General features: G+C 36.8%; 2 protein-coding genes across 5 annotated transcripts in view; one reads left to right on the forward strand and one right to left on the reverse strand.

Moving 5' to 3' along the window:
- The window catches only part of LOC112558520 (cyclin-dependent kinase-like 5), a 34,040-nt gene extending 28,217 nt beyond the window's left edge, over positions 1 to 5,823 (forward strand). For all 4 annotated transcript variants that reach the window (XM_025229014.1, XM_025229013.1, XM_025229015.1 and 1 more), the window contains one exon: positions 288 to 5,823. The gene's annotated coding sequence lies outside the window, so the exon portion shown is untranslated. The remainder of the gene's footprint in view (positions 1 to 287) is intronic.
- Positions 5,824 to 6,690: 867 nt separating this feature from the next.
- The window catches only part of LOC112558519 (la-related protein 1B-like), a 41,889-nt gene continuing 33,045 nt past the window's right edge, over positions 6,691 to 15,534 (reverse strand). The window contains 6 exon segments of the mRNA XM_025229012.1: positions 6,691 to 11,754; positions 12,036 to 12,160; positions 12,708 to 12,817; positions 13,300 to 13,375; positions 13,378 to 13,443; positions 14,594 to 14,739. Of these exon segments, the coding sequence (XP_025084797.1) occupies positions 11,536 to 11,754; positions 12,036 to 12,160; positions 12,708 to 12,817; positions 13,300 to 13,375; positions 13,378 to 13,443; positions 14,594 to 14,739 (742 nt within the window). The 3' untranslated portion in view covers positions 6,691 to 11,535.

Below are 15,534 nucleotides of genomic sequence, written 5' to 3' on the forward strand. Positions count from 1 at the left end.
ACTGGCTTAAAAACATGAATGAATGGCCTGGTCATCTCATGCAGGAGCTGCCCCCTTTCACCCAAGACAAGCATGAGGGGCAAGCCTTGCCAGTTGCCTTACTTCTATCCATGTAGTGCTCTCAGTGACCAGTACCAGTCAAGTGATGAATGGCTGCTACTTATCACTTGCCTTTAAGTTTTTATTAGACATTTCTGACTAGTCTCTCTCTTTCTTTGTGTGTGTGTTTTGTCTTTCTCTTGCTTTTTATGCCAATCTGTTTATCTTATTTACCTACATATTTTTAGGCCCTGCACTTTGGAAGTATGGAACACAAGAGCAGGAATTCAGGTGGAGGTACCATGGAAGATATTGTGGAGCCAGGCAACAGTACTCCTCGCCCAGACCTGCGACCTGTCAAACTCAGCAAATCAGGTCGAGGACTGTCTCAGCATTAAAACTATTTCATTTTTGTACCGTAGACACATCACTACATTCCTCTTCCTCTGGGTCTTCTGTTTCCCTGCACGTCCTGTTAAAAATGCAAATATGTTCTCACGCCTCCAACAATACAGTGTGAAAGACAAATTTCAAGGAAATGGACGTGGGGATGAAAACTATTGTTTTATCTGAATGGAAAAGAGGATATTTGTGGAGTACTCTTTTTTTTATGTCTTCAGAAAATGGCAAAGCTGGAAAACCTTGTGAATTTCTTGTCATTTGTGAATTGAAGGTTAATGCACAAGTGCCCTCAGCAGATTGGGTTTTATTTTAATTTTTTGATGGCATAGGAAGCCTTAGGAATGGGTCTGTATATCTTTGCATCTTTCCCATTACAGTTTGATATGGTTTATATGAATAGCATGTGAACTTTTGGGCACCATTTGTGGAGCTGGATATCTGCAGTTTCTTGTTCATCTTTACCTGATGATATGGTGACCATAAACTTTACTGCAGTTATAACCACTCAACATCAGAATGGCCAGATCACTAATTGGAACCAACAACCATAAAAGGGATCAAGCTCAGTATTGTTATGCAAAGACTCTTCCCCTAGGTTAGTTGGTGCTCCAGAGCTAGCACAATAGCAGTTATGAAGTGATGCAAGTAGTATAAACCATGATTTGTTTCACAAAGGACAGAATTAAAATTTTTCTGAGGAATATGGTCTTGCAGTCCCTCAATAAGTCATTCCTCCGGCTGCCATCCCCTACCCCCACCTCAAAAAAAAAAAAAAAAATTGCCAATTTGCCAAGCACCTTGCTTTACTTTTGAAAATGTAGTCTTGGTTAAAAACTTATATTTTGGGGAAGGGAAGGGGTGTGTAGGGTGATGTATATTCACACATATCAGTTGCCTTGTTAAGGCAACACCTACATCCGAATGGGAATCGTGTATTCTAGCGTGCCACTTTTCTGTCTGAAGATCTTCAATTTTGAACTCTTTTTTGGAACAGCAAGCATTGTAGGCAAAAGGCATAACATAAAACACAATCTTTGATCGTTCTTCTACTTGTTCCCTGCTGTTTAAATGCTCAGGAAAATTGTGATCATAGAGATTTTTCCCCCTACACCACAGCGTGTGTTGTACAGTGTCAGGAGACTGCAGAGCTGAGGTTCATGTTGGACATGTGATAGTTGCACTTTTTTTTTATTCGTGGCAACGCAGGTAGTATGGCATAATTAGCATGCCTGATATTGTAACAAAGATGAATGAGTGTAACACTTTGTAAAATTGTCAAGAATCAGTATTGATAGATCTAAAAATTATGTGTGACATTGTCAAACTGTGATGTGATACTTATCATTGAAAACAATGGTGACTCAGTACCAAAATACCCTCATACTTAAGTGCTTTGTTTTTATGGAAGCTATGTTCTGCTGAGTTATTTATGAACTCATCTTTAAATTTTTGGTCATTTTTTTATGTTGCACTAAGTTTGTCTGGCTTATGACTGAGCAAAATAGGGATTCATTGAAGCATGTCATCCCTGCTTATCCAAAGATGTCACAGGTTAGATGTCAGGGTTCTTGATGCTGATGTTTTGCTTTGAGACAGGTACGTGTAGCCTACTTTATATGGTGTGAGGTTCAACTGTGTAACCCAAGTAAGAACAGAAAAGTTTGCATTTGTGATTTATTTTGTTAGTTTGCTACAAGATGTGGGATGAACAGCAGCTTAGAACTGAGGTAATCTGCCCTCTTCCTTAGAGTCAGTTTTACATTTTAAGAGTTGCTCTTGTTGGCTTTAGTTAATGTTGGCTCCTAGCTTTAAGGTGATGACTGTGGTTTGCCCATCTGAAAGAACCCCGGTCTTTCTAGTCACATCATTTTGCGAGAGTAAGCTTAGTTGATGTGCTGTTTTGAAGATCCGTCCATCAGGTGAACTGTCATAGCTAAAAAAAAAAATTAGTAGAAAATAAAGACACAATAATTAACTAGGCAACTGCTTATTTATACTTTACTATTTTGAATTATTATTACTATGATACTCTTATATTATTTATGAATCTTCCCCTGTGTTGTACAAAATTACTCAGAGGATCAGAATTGGCCATGCAGCCTTTCTCTGGCCTTTTACAGCTTTAGTATTGATTTATGAAATGTATTGTGCATTATTAAAGAAATGCTAATATACTGTGACAGATTGTTAATTAGCTCATTTATATTGTCCAGATCAGGGCAGTATTGTTCAAAGGTTTGACAGCACTGTTACTTCAGCCAAGCAAAAGCTGAACTTCTGGGAATGTCAGGTTGTATTCTGAGATTTGCATACAGAGACTCATGTATTAGATATTAATGCTTATTTGTGTGTCTGAGCCTATACGTCTGTGGTCGGAGCGTAGCATATGAGCATGAGCGTCTGTGTGAGTAGTTTAACATGTCACTGCTCATTATAAACTTGTAGTTAGCTAAGATGGCGTTTAGTATAGATACCCAGACTGCTGATAGATCTTCTCAACAGCCCTTCAGCTCTCCAGCATCAGCATCAGTGAATTTGCCTTTTAAGATGCCATCAGAGCTCTTTGTCGTAAACAAAAATACTTTTTCTTAGCACATTTTCTGTTTCTTGACATGTTATCGAAATAATTTAACATGGTAATCATGATACACTGTGATATTATGCAAACTTTTTGTAGACCTGTGACAGAGGACCAACTTCTTTGTCTAACCGTGTTTGTAGGGTGTTTTTTTTCCTTTAAAAACATTATTAGAGTGCAAATGAAAAAGGGATGAGCAAAAAGCTGGTAAGGACAACTGACATTGTTTTGTACTTTTTAAAACTTTTTTGGTACATTGAGCCTTAGGTTCTTGAACTCTTTACAGTTCAGTCAAGAAACCTACGCTCATTCTTTCACCGAGCAAGAATCTGTGAACTGTAATGAATTAATGAGTTTTTGTAATTAATGTTTCTGTAGCAGGAGACATCTGTACAGGGATTACCAATAGCTATATGCATTTTCAAAAACTGGAGCCATTTGTAGCATATTGGTTAAGTTTCCTTTGTTTTGTTTGGTTAATTATTGCTCTTAACTTTTTACCCTTAACAGAAACTGTTTTGAGATATAGATCCAATCTTTCTGCTCAGGAAACTTTATTGTTTTACCTTTTGTGGTGTATATACATGCAGTGAACACTTTTTAGATTAAAAGAACCTCCAAAAAGCTTTCAGTGAAAGCCGGAATAGTTTAGAATGGGTCTGTTGTTTCACTTCTTCTCCATCTTCAAGGAAGAATAAGTAACATTTTTAAACAAAACCTTTTTGCTTCCGAGCCACCATAAAATTGAAAGATGCTTTTGGAGCAAAATACATATACCAAACAAATGTGACCTTCCTTTAGTCTAAAGGAGTTTGCCTAGAAAATTTACTTAGGCTTAGACAAATGGTCTAGATTTGAATAGCATGCATTAAAAATACATGTACAACATCTTTGCTTTATTTACAAGATATGCGTTTTTGTATGTCCATTTCAGGGTTTTATTTTTCAAGAAAAATAAATGTTAACATCTCAACTTTGGCTCCTATCATCAACTTAGAGGCTTTTATCTCTGCATCTTCCCTCAGCAGCAGTAATTAATATGCAGAAAATACCCCATTTTTAATGCATTTAATTCAGGTGTATCGAAGCAGTTGAGCTATAGAGGTATGAAGACATTTGCATTAGTGGTTGTGAACTGTAAGAGAAGAGTTAAAAACCCCCTTTATGGACATGGACAAAGCAATTGTGACTAATATAAAAATAACTTCAGGATAAAGCAGAAACAGATACCATGGGACTACGAACACCTCACCACAACTGCATCACTGGATAGAGATGATTAGCATTAACAAATGCATTTTGCTTATGCCATCCTGTTTGCCAATTATTTAATGATGTATGCATCTCACTGCATATACATGGGGTTATTTATCCATTCTGTATCTATGCCTCATTTGTTCACTTAATTAAGAAGGTGCTAACTCCAGCAAATGTGTATCATTTAAACATTTTTGTTATCCTATATTTTACAATTTAAACTTTCATTACTGATTTGTCTTGTATCCTTAGTGCCACGTTTACTGATTACAACCAGCAAACAATACTGGTTCTGAATCACATTTTGTATTTGAATTTCAGCAGCATTTTTTAGCGGTTTAGCACATCTAAACGAGGAAAAAAATGGATCCATGAAAAAATATCCTTCTTAGGCTTTCATTTGCTATAATGCTTAAGTTCCAACCACATCTCCCAATTTTGTAAACATTAGGTAGCTGCCATTTCAGCATTGATGTTTGTCTAGTCACCACATGCTGAGCCAGCAAGTTTGAGATGCTCAGTGATCACAGTATTATTGGTACTCTTTGGCAAACAGAACAGAGCAATATACAGTTACAGGTGGGGAATAAGATGAAAGCTTTTGTACATAACTATTCTATGCATAGAGATTTTTACCAGGTAAATCTATATAGGGATTTGTTCACTTGTGTGGAAATAATGACTGTTACTTGCCAAATTTTAATTGCACTGGTATATTTTGTATTTCTGTTTTGGTTATATGCTTATTATATATCAGGTCATGCGATATCCTCCATGTTGTCTGGGAATCTGAAGCTAGTTGTTTACAGAGGATGACACAGAAAGGCATCTAGTGCTCTATTGCAACCCTATATGAACAAAATGTCATGCAACAGCTTTCAGGTTTAATCGCTGTGTTCAAGAACACAAAATCCATGACCAGACCAAGAACTGATATTATAGAAAATTCAGTGTTTGTTTTACACTGTTTTCCTTTATATGTGTGGAGGTCTGAAGCAGTCTGCCTAGCGAAATGTTTAGTTATGTGACCCCTTTTATCATTTCAATTATGTGTCCACTAGTAAATCATTGAAACTTAACATTTATTAACACTCTATGTTTCAGCAGCCATTACCTACAATAAAGTGTACTTGTAACACGCAACATGACCACACTTTCTTTGTAGACCAGTAATGATAAATGAACATTAGATAACAGAGGACAGTGAGATATGTATGGGCACTCTGAACAATATAAAGATGAAAGTACAAGAGTAGAACGTAAAGCAGTGGATAAAGGTATGAAAGAATATAGGTACTATAAACAGTGTAAGATAGAGTTGTTACCATGGTTAATGTGACTGACAATAATGCAAAAGGAATTAAGGATAGTAATTCAGGGATAGTACTTATCTGTGTTTAAAGCAGACGATGGCAGCCATTCAAATTTTGTTCCCTATGTATATAATTGATTAGTTATGAGTAGCAAAAATATTGTTCTGTTTTCCTGGACAAATATCATTTTAACCTAAGTAGATAAAACCTGGAAATAAATATATTTCATGACTGTGTTATCTTTTATTTTCTTGCCTGCAAACTTTCTTGATTTAATTTGCCTGATGCCATATTGATTGCAATCTTTTCTTTTCGCTCAAGATTTTGAAAGAAAGAAATGGAGAGAGAAAATACTGTTCACCTGAATTGAGAGGCTAGACATGGATACTGAGCCCAAAATGTGACAAACTTCTAGATTTCCAAGCAATAGACTACTGATATTTCCACGGTCTACTGATCACTTTTTACAACAATCAATAATTGTTATTTTAAGAGAGTTTATACAGACCTGTTTCCCAAAGTCACATCACAGTGCGTTGCTAAACCTAAGTAAACAGTTACTGAAAAATGTTACATGCACCACTATCCCCTACACACACACAAACACCCCTTCAGTTTAAAGAAAGGAATCATGATAGTTAAGACTTCTCATTTTTATGGCTTGATGAGGGGGATGGCGAGAGAAAATATCAAGATCAATGGTCTGACAGAAATGAGGCAGAGTAAAAAAAAATGCAACATAGTTTGTTGATGACAATCTCTGTGATGTACACCAATGCCCTCACAAGCAGATGATAGCAACAATTAGGGTGAAGAACAAACAGCAGACAGCTGTCATTGAGGGAGGAAAAGATGTGTCATGTGTGCTGCGGCACAGAAGTGCAGATCTAAGAGTATCGTCTCTAGTGGAGATGCAAGGAGAGCTGCATAGGTGAAAAACAAAGTTGCTGCCCAGAGTGAACAAATGAATCACTGATAAAAGTGCCATGCAGGTTCACAGCAACCACCAATAGATACAGCAGAAACCTAGAATCAGGTGACTGGTGCATGTCTTTCTCGCACAGCGTAATACACATAAATACTGAAAACAAACACCAGGACTTTCTTGCAAACATCATATTTCTAGACAAATGATTTGTACACATAACAAAACTTACAAGTGTTCCCTAAAATTATGTTTTAAGAATCCCTAACAAAATAAGGGAAACAAATCTGCAGTTTGACTAATCATACTCTGGTACTGGCTGTAGTGTAAGTATACATATGTAAATACATGCACGTGTACACATCCACACCAGCAAGCAGTGATGTGGGGTGATGGGCAGAACTAGTGAAAGTGGTAAGAACATGCTTGTAACCGTTTGTGGATTTTGTTAGGCAATGATCCATATCAATATGCATGCATATATCAGTTAGGAAAACAAAAGATTGATATCACTAAAATTTAACATGTTTTGAAAGATTCCCTTCCCAGACCAGACATGGGTTTACCAGATTTTTCGGGAAAAATACTTCTGAGACCAATCCATATTTTAAGTTTAAGTTAGAAATGTCGATTTTCTCCTTTAAATGATTTTGCATTTAAAAATGAAACAAAAAAACCATTTAGGAACTAGATGATTAGAAAACAAGTTGATACAATTTCCAAGACATAAATTTTACCAATGAGGACAAGTTGCGTAAAACTTGTTAAAAGTTAACCATAACCACACATAAATACACATATACTCACAAAGGTAGAACTTTATTATGATGAATATATGGGTTTCAAAAGCCAGTTGCATCATAAAATTATGTACAGATGATTTTTAAAGGTATGTACATAGTTCAAACCACAGTTTTTGGTAACTGATGCACCTGTATTAAATGCAAAAGAGATGGCTTAAGTTAAACAGATTTGTGGTCCTTCCTTGCAAATATAGAGATAATAACTAAGGGGATGGATCTGGGTGGGAAAATCAAATGGAATTTGCCTGAAAAAAAAAATGTGTCTGATAATAAACTGATCACTGCTCAGAATGCCTGCTTGACGCATGTCAATGGGGAAAAAAAGACCAGAGTCATAAATCTTACTGAAATAAGACAGTCAAATTTCTGTGCAAGACTTACTGTAGTCAAAACACATTATGAGGCCAAATACAGAAAGAGGAAACTTTTAGCATCAATTTCTTTGCTGACTTTGTACATCTTGCACTCCATCCTCATGTCTAGAAAGGCTACCATGAAAGGAAAATCATCAAAGAACAAACAGAATGTGTTGTCTCTTACAAATATCAAAATGTCTGAAGAGTAACACATTTCAGCTGTTGAAGCTAAAGAAATAAAATTTTGTTAACAGTGAATGCACTTTGTGAAAATATCTCCAACTCTAACACTGGCGCAAGAAACCTTTCAGAAAGATGTTTCTCTCTGATATTTACTGTTATCTAACACCGCCATGAAACCATAATAAATGCACTCTTTAACAAAAGCTTGGTTACAAAGAATTACTAAAGAAATTGTAAAACATCAGAAAACAAGTGTGTTTCGTGGGCATATATGATTGCATTATCAAATCAAATTTGCATGTGAATTTTAAAACAAAAAGGCATTCAAAAGTTCAAAATCTTATTATGTTTGCCCGATATGTTTTCAAACAGAAACAATGCCTACAAATATTTGGAGATAAGAAATAAAAAAACTGCATCAGGAGGTGCAGAATGTATACCCAGCAGGCCGAGGTCTGACCTGAAAATGTATATTCCACAGGGACAGTCAGCTACAGATGGTTTACAAAATGACTGAACTTTAAAGAACAGATCTTAATGAAGAGAAGCAGTCAAAAACAAATGTCTATGGATTGATCATGCAAGCAGGTATCTCTGCATTGGAGGCTCGTCTTAGAAGTCCACACATTAGGGCGGAACAATATGCACAAAGCATTTGGCCTTCGACGTCAGATGCAATTAATGTTAAGTCCTCGCACTGGTACAATTTACTTGTTAAGCCTGTTACTTCCTTAATATTTTTGAAAGACTGTGTTTCACGGAGGTACCCCTGTTCCATATCAAAACTTGAAAGAGTGGTCTGACAGAATGATCACCATGATCATCATTTTCACAACAAATGAGGGAAGACAAAAAGAATTAAAAACCCTCACACCCTGATTAAATCACTGTTAATTACAAGATATTCACATTATATAGAAAACATGCCAGCAACAAGAGGAATCAGTTTCACATGATTTGTGCAAATATCATTCCAAGGAAAAAATTGGCATCTTGGCTTAACAACAGAACTCCCATTGAAATTAGCTTTTAAAAGTTGAAAAAAGGATGATAAGGAAAATAAAATTTGAAAACAATGAAATCTTTAGTGTGTCATACATGCTTGTCTGTAAAAAGTGAAAGTAAATTTGGAGCCACACCTCATCCCTACCACCACCTTCACCATATCCATGCAAATTTACAAAAAATAGCAAAACACCATTTCTTGAGGAATTAAAATCACTCCTGCAAATACAGTGTATTTTTCTTAATGTATTTTACACTACAATGTAGCCATACTTTTGCCGAATCAGTCCACACAAACATGCACATAACCAGCTCAGGGAAAATGGATTGGGGGAGAAGAAGAGGAGGGGTTTGAGTCGAAAGCCTGTGTTTTTGGTTAAAAAGAACTGTTGTGGTCTCTACTAAATACACTCACATACCCTTCCTAATAGGGTCTGACCAGAAAGTAGTTTATTACTCTAAAAGGGGTTAGGTAGGGTAGTGGGAATTTAATCATTACAAGGAGAACACTGGAAGAAAGTGAACTGCGAGACTCTTAAAATTGTGAAAAGTAATAAAAGCACACCTAAACACCGTGTCTCCCAGATAAGCTAATAAAAATGGTATGTACTCTAGCTAAACACATGCAGACAAACTAGTAGTTATTCTAGCTGAATTGTGTGATGTGATCCTGCAAACTGTGTTCATTCTGTTAACTGGAGTTCATGATGCTGTGAATTTTACACAATTACTCTGCATTTTCTTGAGTGTAAGAATGAAGAGGTGAGGAAGTGGGCGGGTGTAGAGAGAAGGAGAAACAGGGTTAATGACAAAAAAAAGGTAACATCCTCTGTTGCAAGTGAACAGAACATAAATATCTCAGAACATGGTAGGATCATAACAGCCATCCAATACAGTTGCATAGTTTATAAAGAAATGCAAGTTAGTAGTAACTGGTATAACTTCAGTATTCACTAATGTTAAAAAAGTCATAATCAGTATGCATCACCATACTGTATTTTCATCACCTTATTATATTTAACAAAAAGTCTGTAATATAATTGGACTCTTTTTTTTATACACCAGCAGCCTCTGACATATCCAAGTGCCAGGTCCAGTAGAATAAAAATACACCTGCAGCACACTTAGTATGCTCAGCCCTGCTGTAATGTCAATTCCACTACCTTGGAGATGATGAAAATGATGAAACCCAGCAAGGACTTTGATAGCAAGCTTTGATAAGCAAGACTATATGGAAGATAACTGTCACTCAAAGTTCCAAACCCCAGTGAACCAACATCAACATTCAGTAAGAGCCAGTAATCTCACAGCAAGGTAGACATAAAAGCATTCTAGCTGTGCCTGCAGCTACATTCTGTAGTGACAGCAATATTACTGAGCAGTTAGTGTTGGTACAGTGACTTGTCCCATTGTGCAGTAAGGAAAAGAATGTCAGAAGCAGAAACTATGCACAGTTTTAATAACATACCTTCTTCCAATGTATCTGCTTCCAAAGTAAAGTGGGTAACAGTAAAATGCAATGACAGAGTGGGTGTCAAAGAGAATAAAATGAGCTAACAGCATACAAAGACCCAACACTGGTCACATACAATACACAACATATGACTTACACATCCTATTGTCAGCAACTTTTTGGGAAGGGATGATCATCTTAAATAAGCTCAACCTTCTACACAATGTAGATGACTGGATGGTTTGTATGGTGAAAAATGAGCATCTTAATTAAGAGTTGATCAAAGGCTTATCAATTATACTGTGTTAACTATCTTTGCCTTTCTAAAAAATGCTCCTTTAGAAAATGAGCAGCGGGAAAGAACATTACCATGCATTTGAGAACAATCAATCATAATCTGCAAATTGCGCCCTCACCACACCCCCATGGAGCAGTGCTTAAAATTAATTAATTAAGGCGCATACTGCAACAAAATGTTTGAAAGCTTTTATCCTTGTTAAAAACAAGAGAGAGACAATTATCTGTAAAAAAAAATCTGTCACTTAAAATAAAGGAGAGTGATATCAAATCAAAATATAATCCCTTCTGTTTTGGATAGGTGGTGGATTGATGAAGAAATAGGAGAGATTTAAAAAGTGAGAAAGAAAGAGAGAATGAGAGAGAAACAGACAAAACCCAGCTCCTCCCTACAAATATGTCAGAATTCAAAATAATTGCAAGTAAATGAACAAGCTCCAACACCATTTACAAAGTGGTCTGTTCCTTCAGAGTGCCCCTAGCAATCAATGGTGAACATGCTGATCAGAACTGATCAATGCACAAGATTAGCAAGGTCAACTACTTCAAAAAAGAATGGCTAGGGTTGGCTTCCAAAGCAACTCACTGCAGTTCAGAAGCTGCAAAGAAAATCTTAAGAAGTCGTGGCTACCCAAATCCTGTTTGTTTTTACACAATTGCCACCAAAAAATCAAAGATGTTTGGTGCTTGGCATGTGGTGCATCTGTCGTGCTCGCTGACGAAAAATGTCAGCAAAAAATCATGTCACCCAAACCTGTATAAATCACTGGCACAAATCACTAGCACATCTCCTCCCACTGCTATCTTCTCAATAAGGCATCTGGTTTCAGTTTTCATTTCCTGAACTGAAGACCCTCAAGTTCCGCTGCTCCTAAACAGATTTATGCAGACTCCCAACCTTGAGTGACGAGTACGAATCTTGCTTCAGTTTTTAGCTGGTATCCCACCTACTGCCCCTTCTAGAACTGGCTCACTGCTGGGAGCAGTCTTATCAGATGTAAGGGCTAAGGCGGCTGCCTGTGGAAGCTGGTGAGGATGAAGGTGTGTGTGGTGCCCCTCAGAGTTGCTGCTGGTGCGAGATCGGTTGCCAACAGGTCCACTGTAGGCCTGACTTAAGCTCGAGTGCATGGCTGCTTCTGGTGGCTGCAGAGGAAAATTGGAAGTATTTTTGAGAAATGATGAGATAAATAATAGTTTTAATTATTGTCATATTTTTATCTAGCTTATTTTATTGAACAAAACCCCCTACATCTAAGTTTTGTTAACATGGTGTTTTTATTATTTATTTTTTAAATCACTCTTACTAACAGTCAAATCTTTGCACCTTTGCTGAATCTTCCATAAATGCCACCATTTCTTTTACATTTATCAAGAATGAGAAATGTCATTTGCAAACAGCGCAGGAAAGGTTTGTCATGACCCACCTCCACTCTGAAGTCCTCCAAGCGTTTGTAGTGCGACAGCGCTTCCTTCAACTTGGGGTCTATGTCTACTTTCCGTCTGGAGTATTTCAAGAAGGCCCAGAACTTCTCAAGTCCATACAGCTGGTCTGTTGCCCCAAACCATCATCAACAAAAGACATCAAGCAAATGCTCAGTACAAACTCATAACAGTAGGAATTGTTACATCCATGAGCTATGTATCCATACACACAAACGTCTTGCACCTCGAGCTGACATACACTTACGATAAAGATCCTCCAGTATTTGGCAGAAAACTGAAGAGAGAAAGATGGAGGAGAGAAAAAGGAGGTGAGAGACAGAAAGGGGGGGGGAAGAGGTGGGACAGAGAAAGGGAGAGAGGGTAGGAGAAAAAGAGAAAGAAAAGGCTGAGGTAGGTCCAGGGAGCAAAAGTGAAGAGAAAAGCATAAAGTTTTTGATATAATAACATAAACACTGATGCTTACTCTACTAAAAATACAAAACTCTGATATTTTCTGCAAACGTTCAGCAGCTGGATAGAGATGGGGGTGGGGTGAGGTAAGGAGAAACACATCTTTAAAACAAGCATGAAGTGAGGATGCTTGTAAGAGGATGTGTAAGCATGGTAGACCAAAGCAAATGTGATTCAGAGTGAAAATTAATAAATAAACTGACTGGTCTCATAGTCTCTAACGGTCTCCTCCTGAAATTCCTGAAACACTTCTGTACGAAATCTCTTCTCCAGACCATAACTGTAGAAGCGGAAGAGGCACTCAATACCATATCTGCAAATGCAAGTCGAGAAGTAACAAATGGCTCGAAAAGTCTGCACTTGAAGGTGGAAACGGTCAAGTTCAAATATAATATCTGCTTAAATATATCTACTTGAAACATGGCACGCTTAACTTGTAAATGTGTAAAAACATAAAAATAAAAATACTGTGAAAAGTATGTGAATCAAAATTGTAAAAGGGCAACACAGAACCCACTGAAGATTTTATGTTACCATGCATCCAAAAACTGATTACATCATGACAATTTGGACAAAATTAAGCATCACTGATATGATGCGGTTATATCTTTTATAAAAGAGTGCTTCATGTACACCTTCTACACTTAAAAAAAAAAGACTATTAGTATAGTCGGTGATAAAATTTGTTCAATCAAAAATTAGCATATCGCCTGTAGCTTTAATTTTCCATGCGTTCCCAAAGCATTTCTCTGCTGACAAACAACTGCTATCTGTCTACACACTAATGCCATTCACCTGTAGCCTGCTTTTGCATCCTCTACCGCTAGAGCACGGAACTCCTGGTACATTTTCTTGTTGTAGTGCTGCCTCAAAAAAAGGACCAGAACCGAAAGAGTGTGTTCATCTCGGGTGACTGTCCGATCCCCAAACGCTTTCGCTCTGCAATCACAGCATGCCATACATCATTCCTTACTGCACACAAGTAAACTACCCGTGCAGATAAAGTAGTATGGTATGCGAAGCACTCAGGTAAACTACCTTTGCAGGTAAAATAGCATGGTATGCTAACCACTCACGTAAGGACACAACGACATTACAAAAACCTCGTGACAAACAGGTCAAAGGCAAAATTCTAATGCTCTCCACCACAAACTCCACTACAGGGAAGGAAATTTTGATTACTTCAGATTCCCATTACAGCATGCTACATATTTGTAGTTTCCTGTAAACAGCTCAAAAACAAAAATGCTTCTGCAAACTACTCTTTAAAAAAATAATAAAAATGAAATTTAACCCCATGGTGCAATCACAAGCTTAAATATACATGCCATGGTTGATTTGCATCTCCTAGTGTTAGGCACTTTTTTCACATCACTGTACAAATAAGATTTATAACAAAAATATTACAAAATACTCATGTAAAGAATTACATAAGATGTGCATAAATATCACTACAAACAAAATCTTGAATAAAATACCACACATGTAATTAAATACATGCACATCTGAAAAAATAATAACACAAAGGCCTAATTTGTTTACAAAGCCCACTATCTGCATGCAAGGAAACTACATATAATAAAGATCCCATCAGCTTAAATCAGTCAAAACTTTCACGGGGATCAAGTCAAGAATTCACATCACGTGGGATCAGCCCTACATGAACTAAATACTTGCCCCGCCCAACAAGCTTAGCATCCCGTATTCCTTGTCTTTCACTGCTCTACATGTGCATGTACATACAACCATGCACACACTACAGACAGGCAAATCCCTTTTTACTTCAGCAGGTGTCTGAGTCTCAATGAAAGTTTGCAGAAATGAAGTAAAGAAACAAATCTCAAATCACCCTGTTAGTGCTTCACCTACCTCACATTATAGTGATGCCTGCCATAAAAATGGTTCTGGCATCATATGTGCTCAGGACAGACATCATTCGCCACTTGCATGTAGACCTTTGGGACAAACCTTACAACTTCTGCCTTACAGATCATGTGTGTGAATTGCAATGGTACAATAAGATTAAACCTCTGATCAGTAACTTTTTCCAATCCCCCAAAAGGCAAGGTCTTCATTTATAGTTACTTACCTTTGAGGCACTTGGCATGATACTTGTGGTAAACATGCCATACAAAATTGTTTTCTTTTAGCAGCTTATGAGATGGATGACGAAAATTAGGGAATGTATTAGGAAGGCTGCCATAGCTGGTTGCAAGATAACTGCCGTCTGAGGGACTGTAAACACAAATAAAATTGACACATGTCTGTAATTTTTTTGCATTGAATTTAAAGTATTTTGGGGATAAGGACTATATGCCAGGAAATACTCTTTTATGCATTCAAGTTTTCAACAGAATATATATATATTTCAATTTCTAAAGCACTAAATGTAAAATACACTCAAATCAGATTAACTCTTGGGCTTTAAAGACAATTCTGAGTTAAGTACTACTATTAATGGCATGTATTTTGAAGTGGGCTTGTATATAGAAGCCACTTTTAATGGGGTAGACTAAATCCCATCAGCTTAAATCAGTCAAAAACTTTCATGATGAATAAAGCTGAGAAATTACATCATGTGGGATATGACCTAAAAAAAAATCCCTGGTTTGGTCATGCTAATACTTTTTCACACCCTTACTTTTGCAAAATCATGTTAATCTCAGCTCTTGTTCTCATTATTTGGTTCCTCTTTGTGTTTTCTGTAATTGATTTTATTCTTTGCTTAGTACAGTTGTTGATTCTTTTATAGTTCATATGTTATTTGTTTGTTTTCCTGTCCCTCGTATGCTGTCCATGTTCCAGTCTTGTTCTTAAGTGCTAAGAGCATGCTCCTTAGGAGTGTGAGTATGCACTTAACAAATTTTGCATTATTATTATAACTCAAAATAAGACAGGATACCTTATAACAGATAAGAAAAATGGAAAAACTCCTGATTTTTTTTTTTTTACTGCAAGGTTATATGGTCATTTTAGATACGAAAGTACATCACCAAAGATGACCTGTAAACAATCAGCAGTAGCCAGTCA

The sequence above is a fragment of the Pomacea canaliculata genome, linkage group LG3 (genome assembly GCF_003073045.1).
Source record: "Pomacea canaliculata isolate SZHN2017 linkage group LG3, ASM307304v1, whole genome shotgun sequence".
NCBI classification, from domain to species: domain Eukaryota; kingdom Metazoa; phylum Mollusca; class Gastropoda; order Architaenioglossa; family Ampullariidae; genus Pomacea; species Pomacea canaliculata.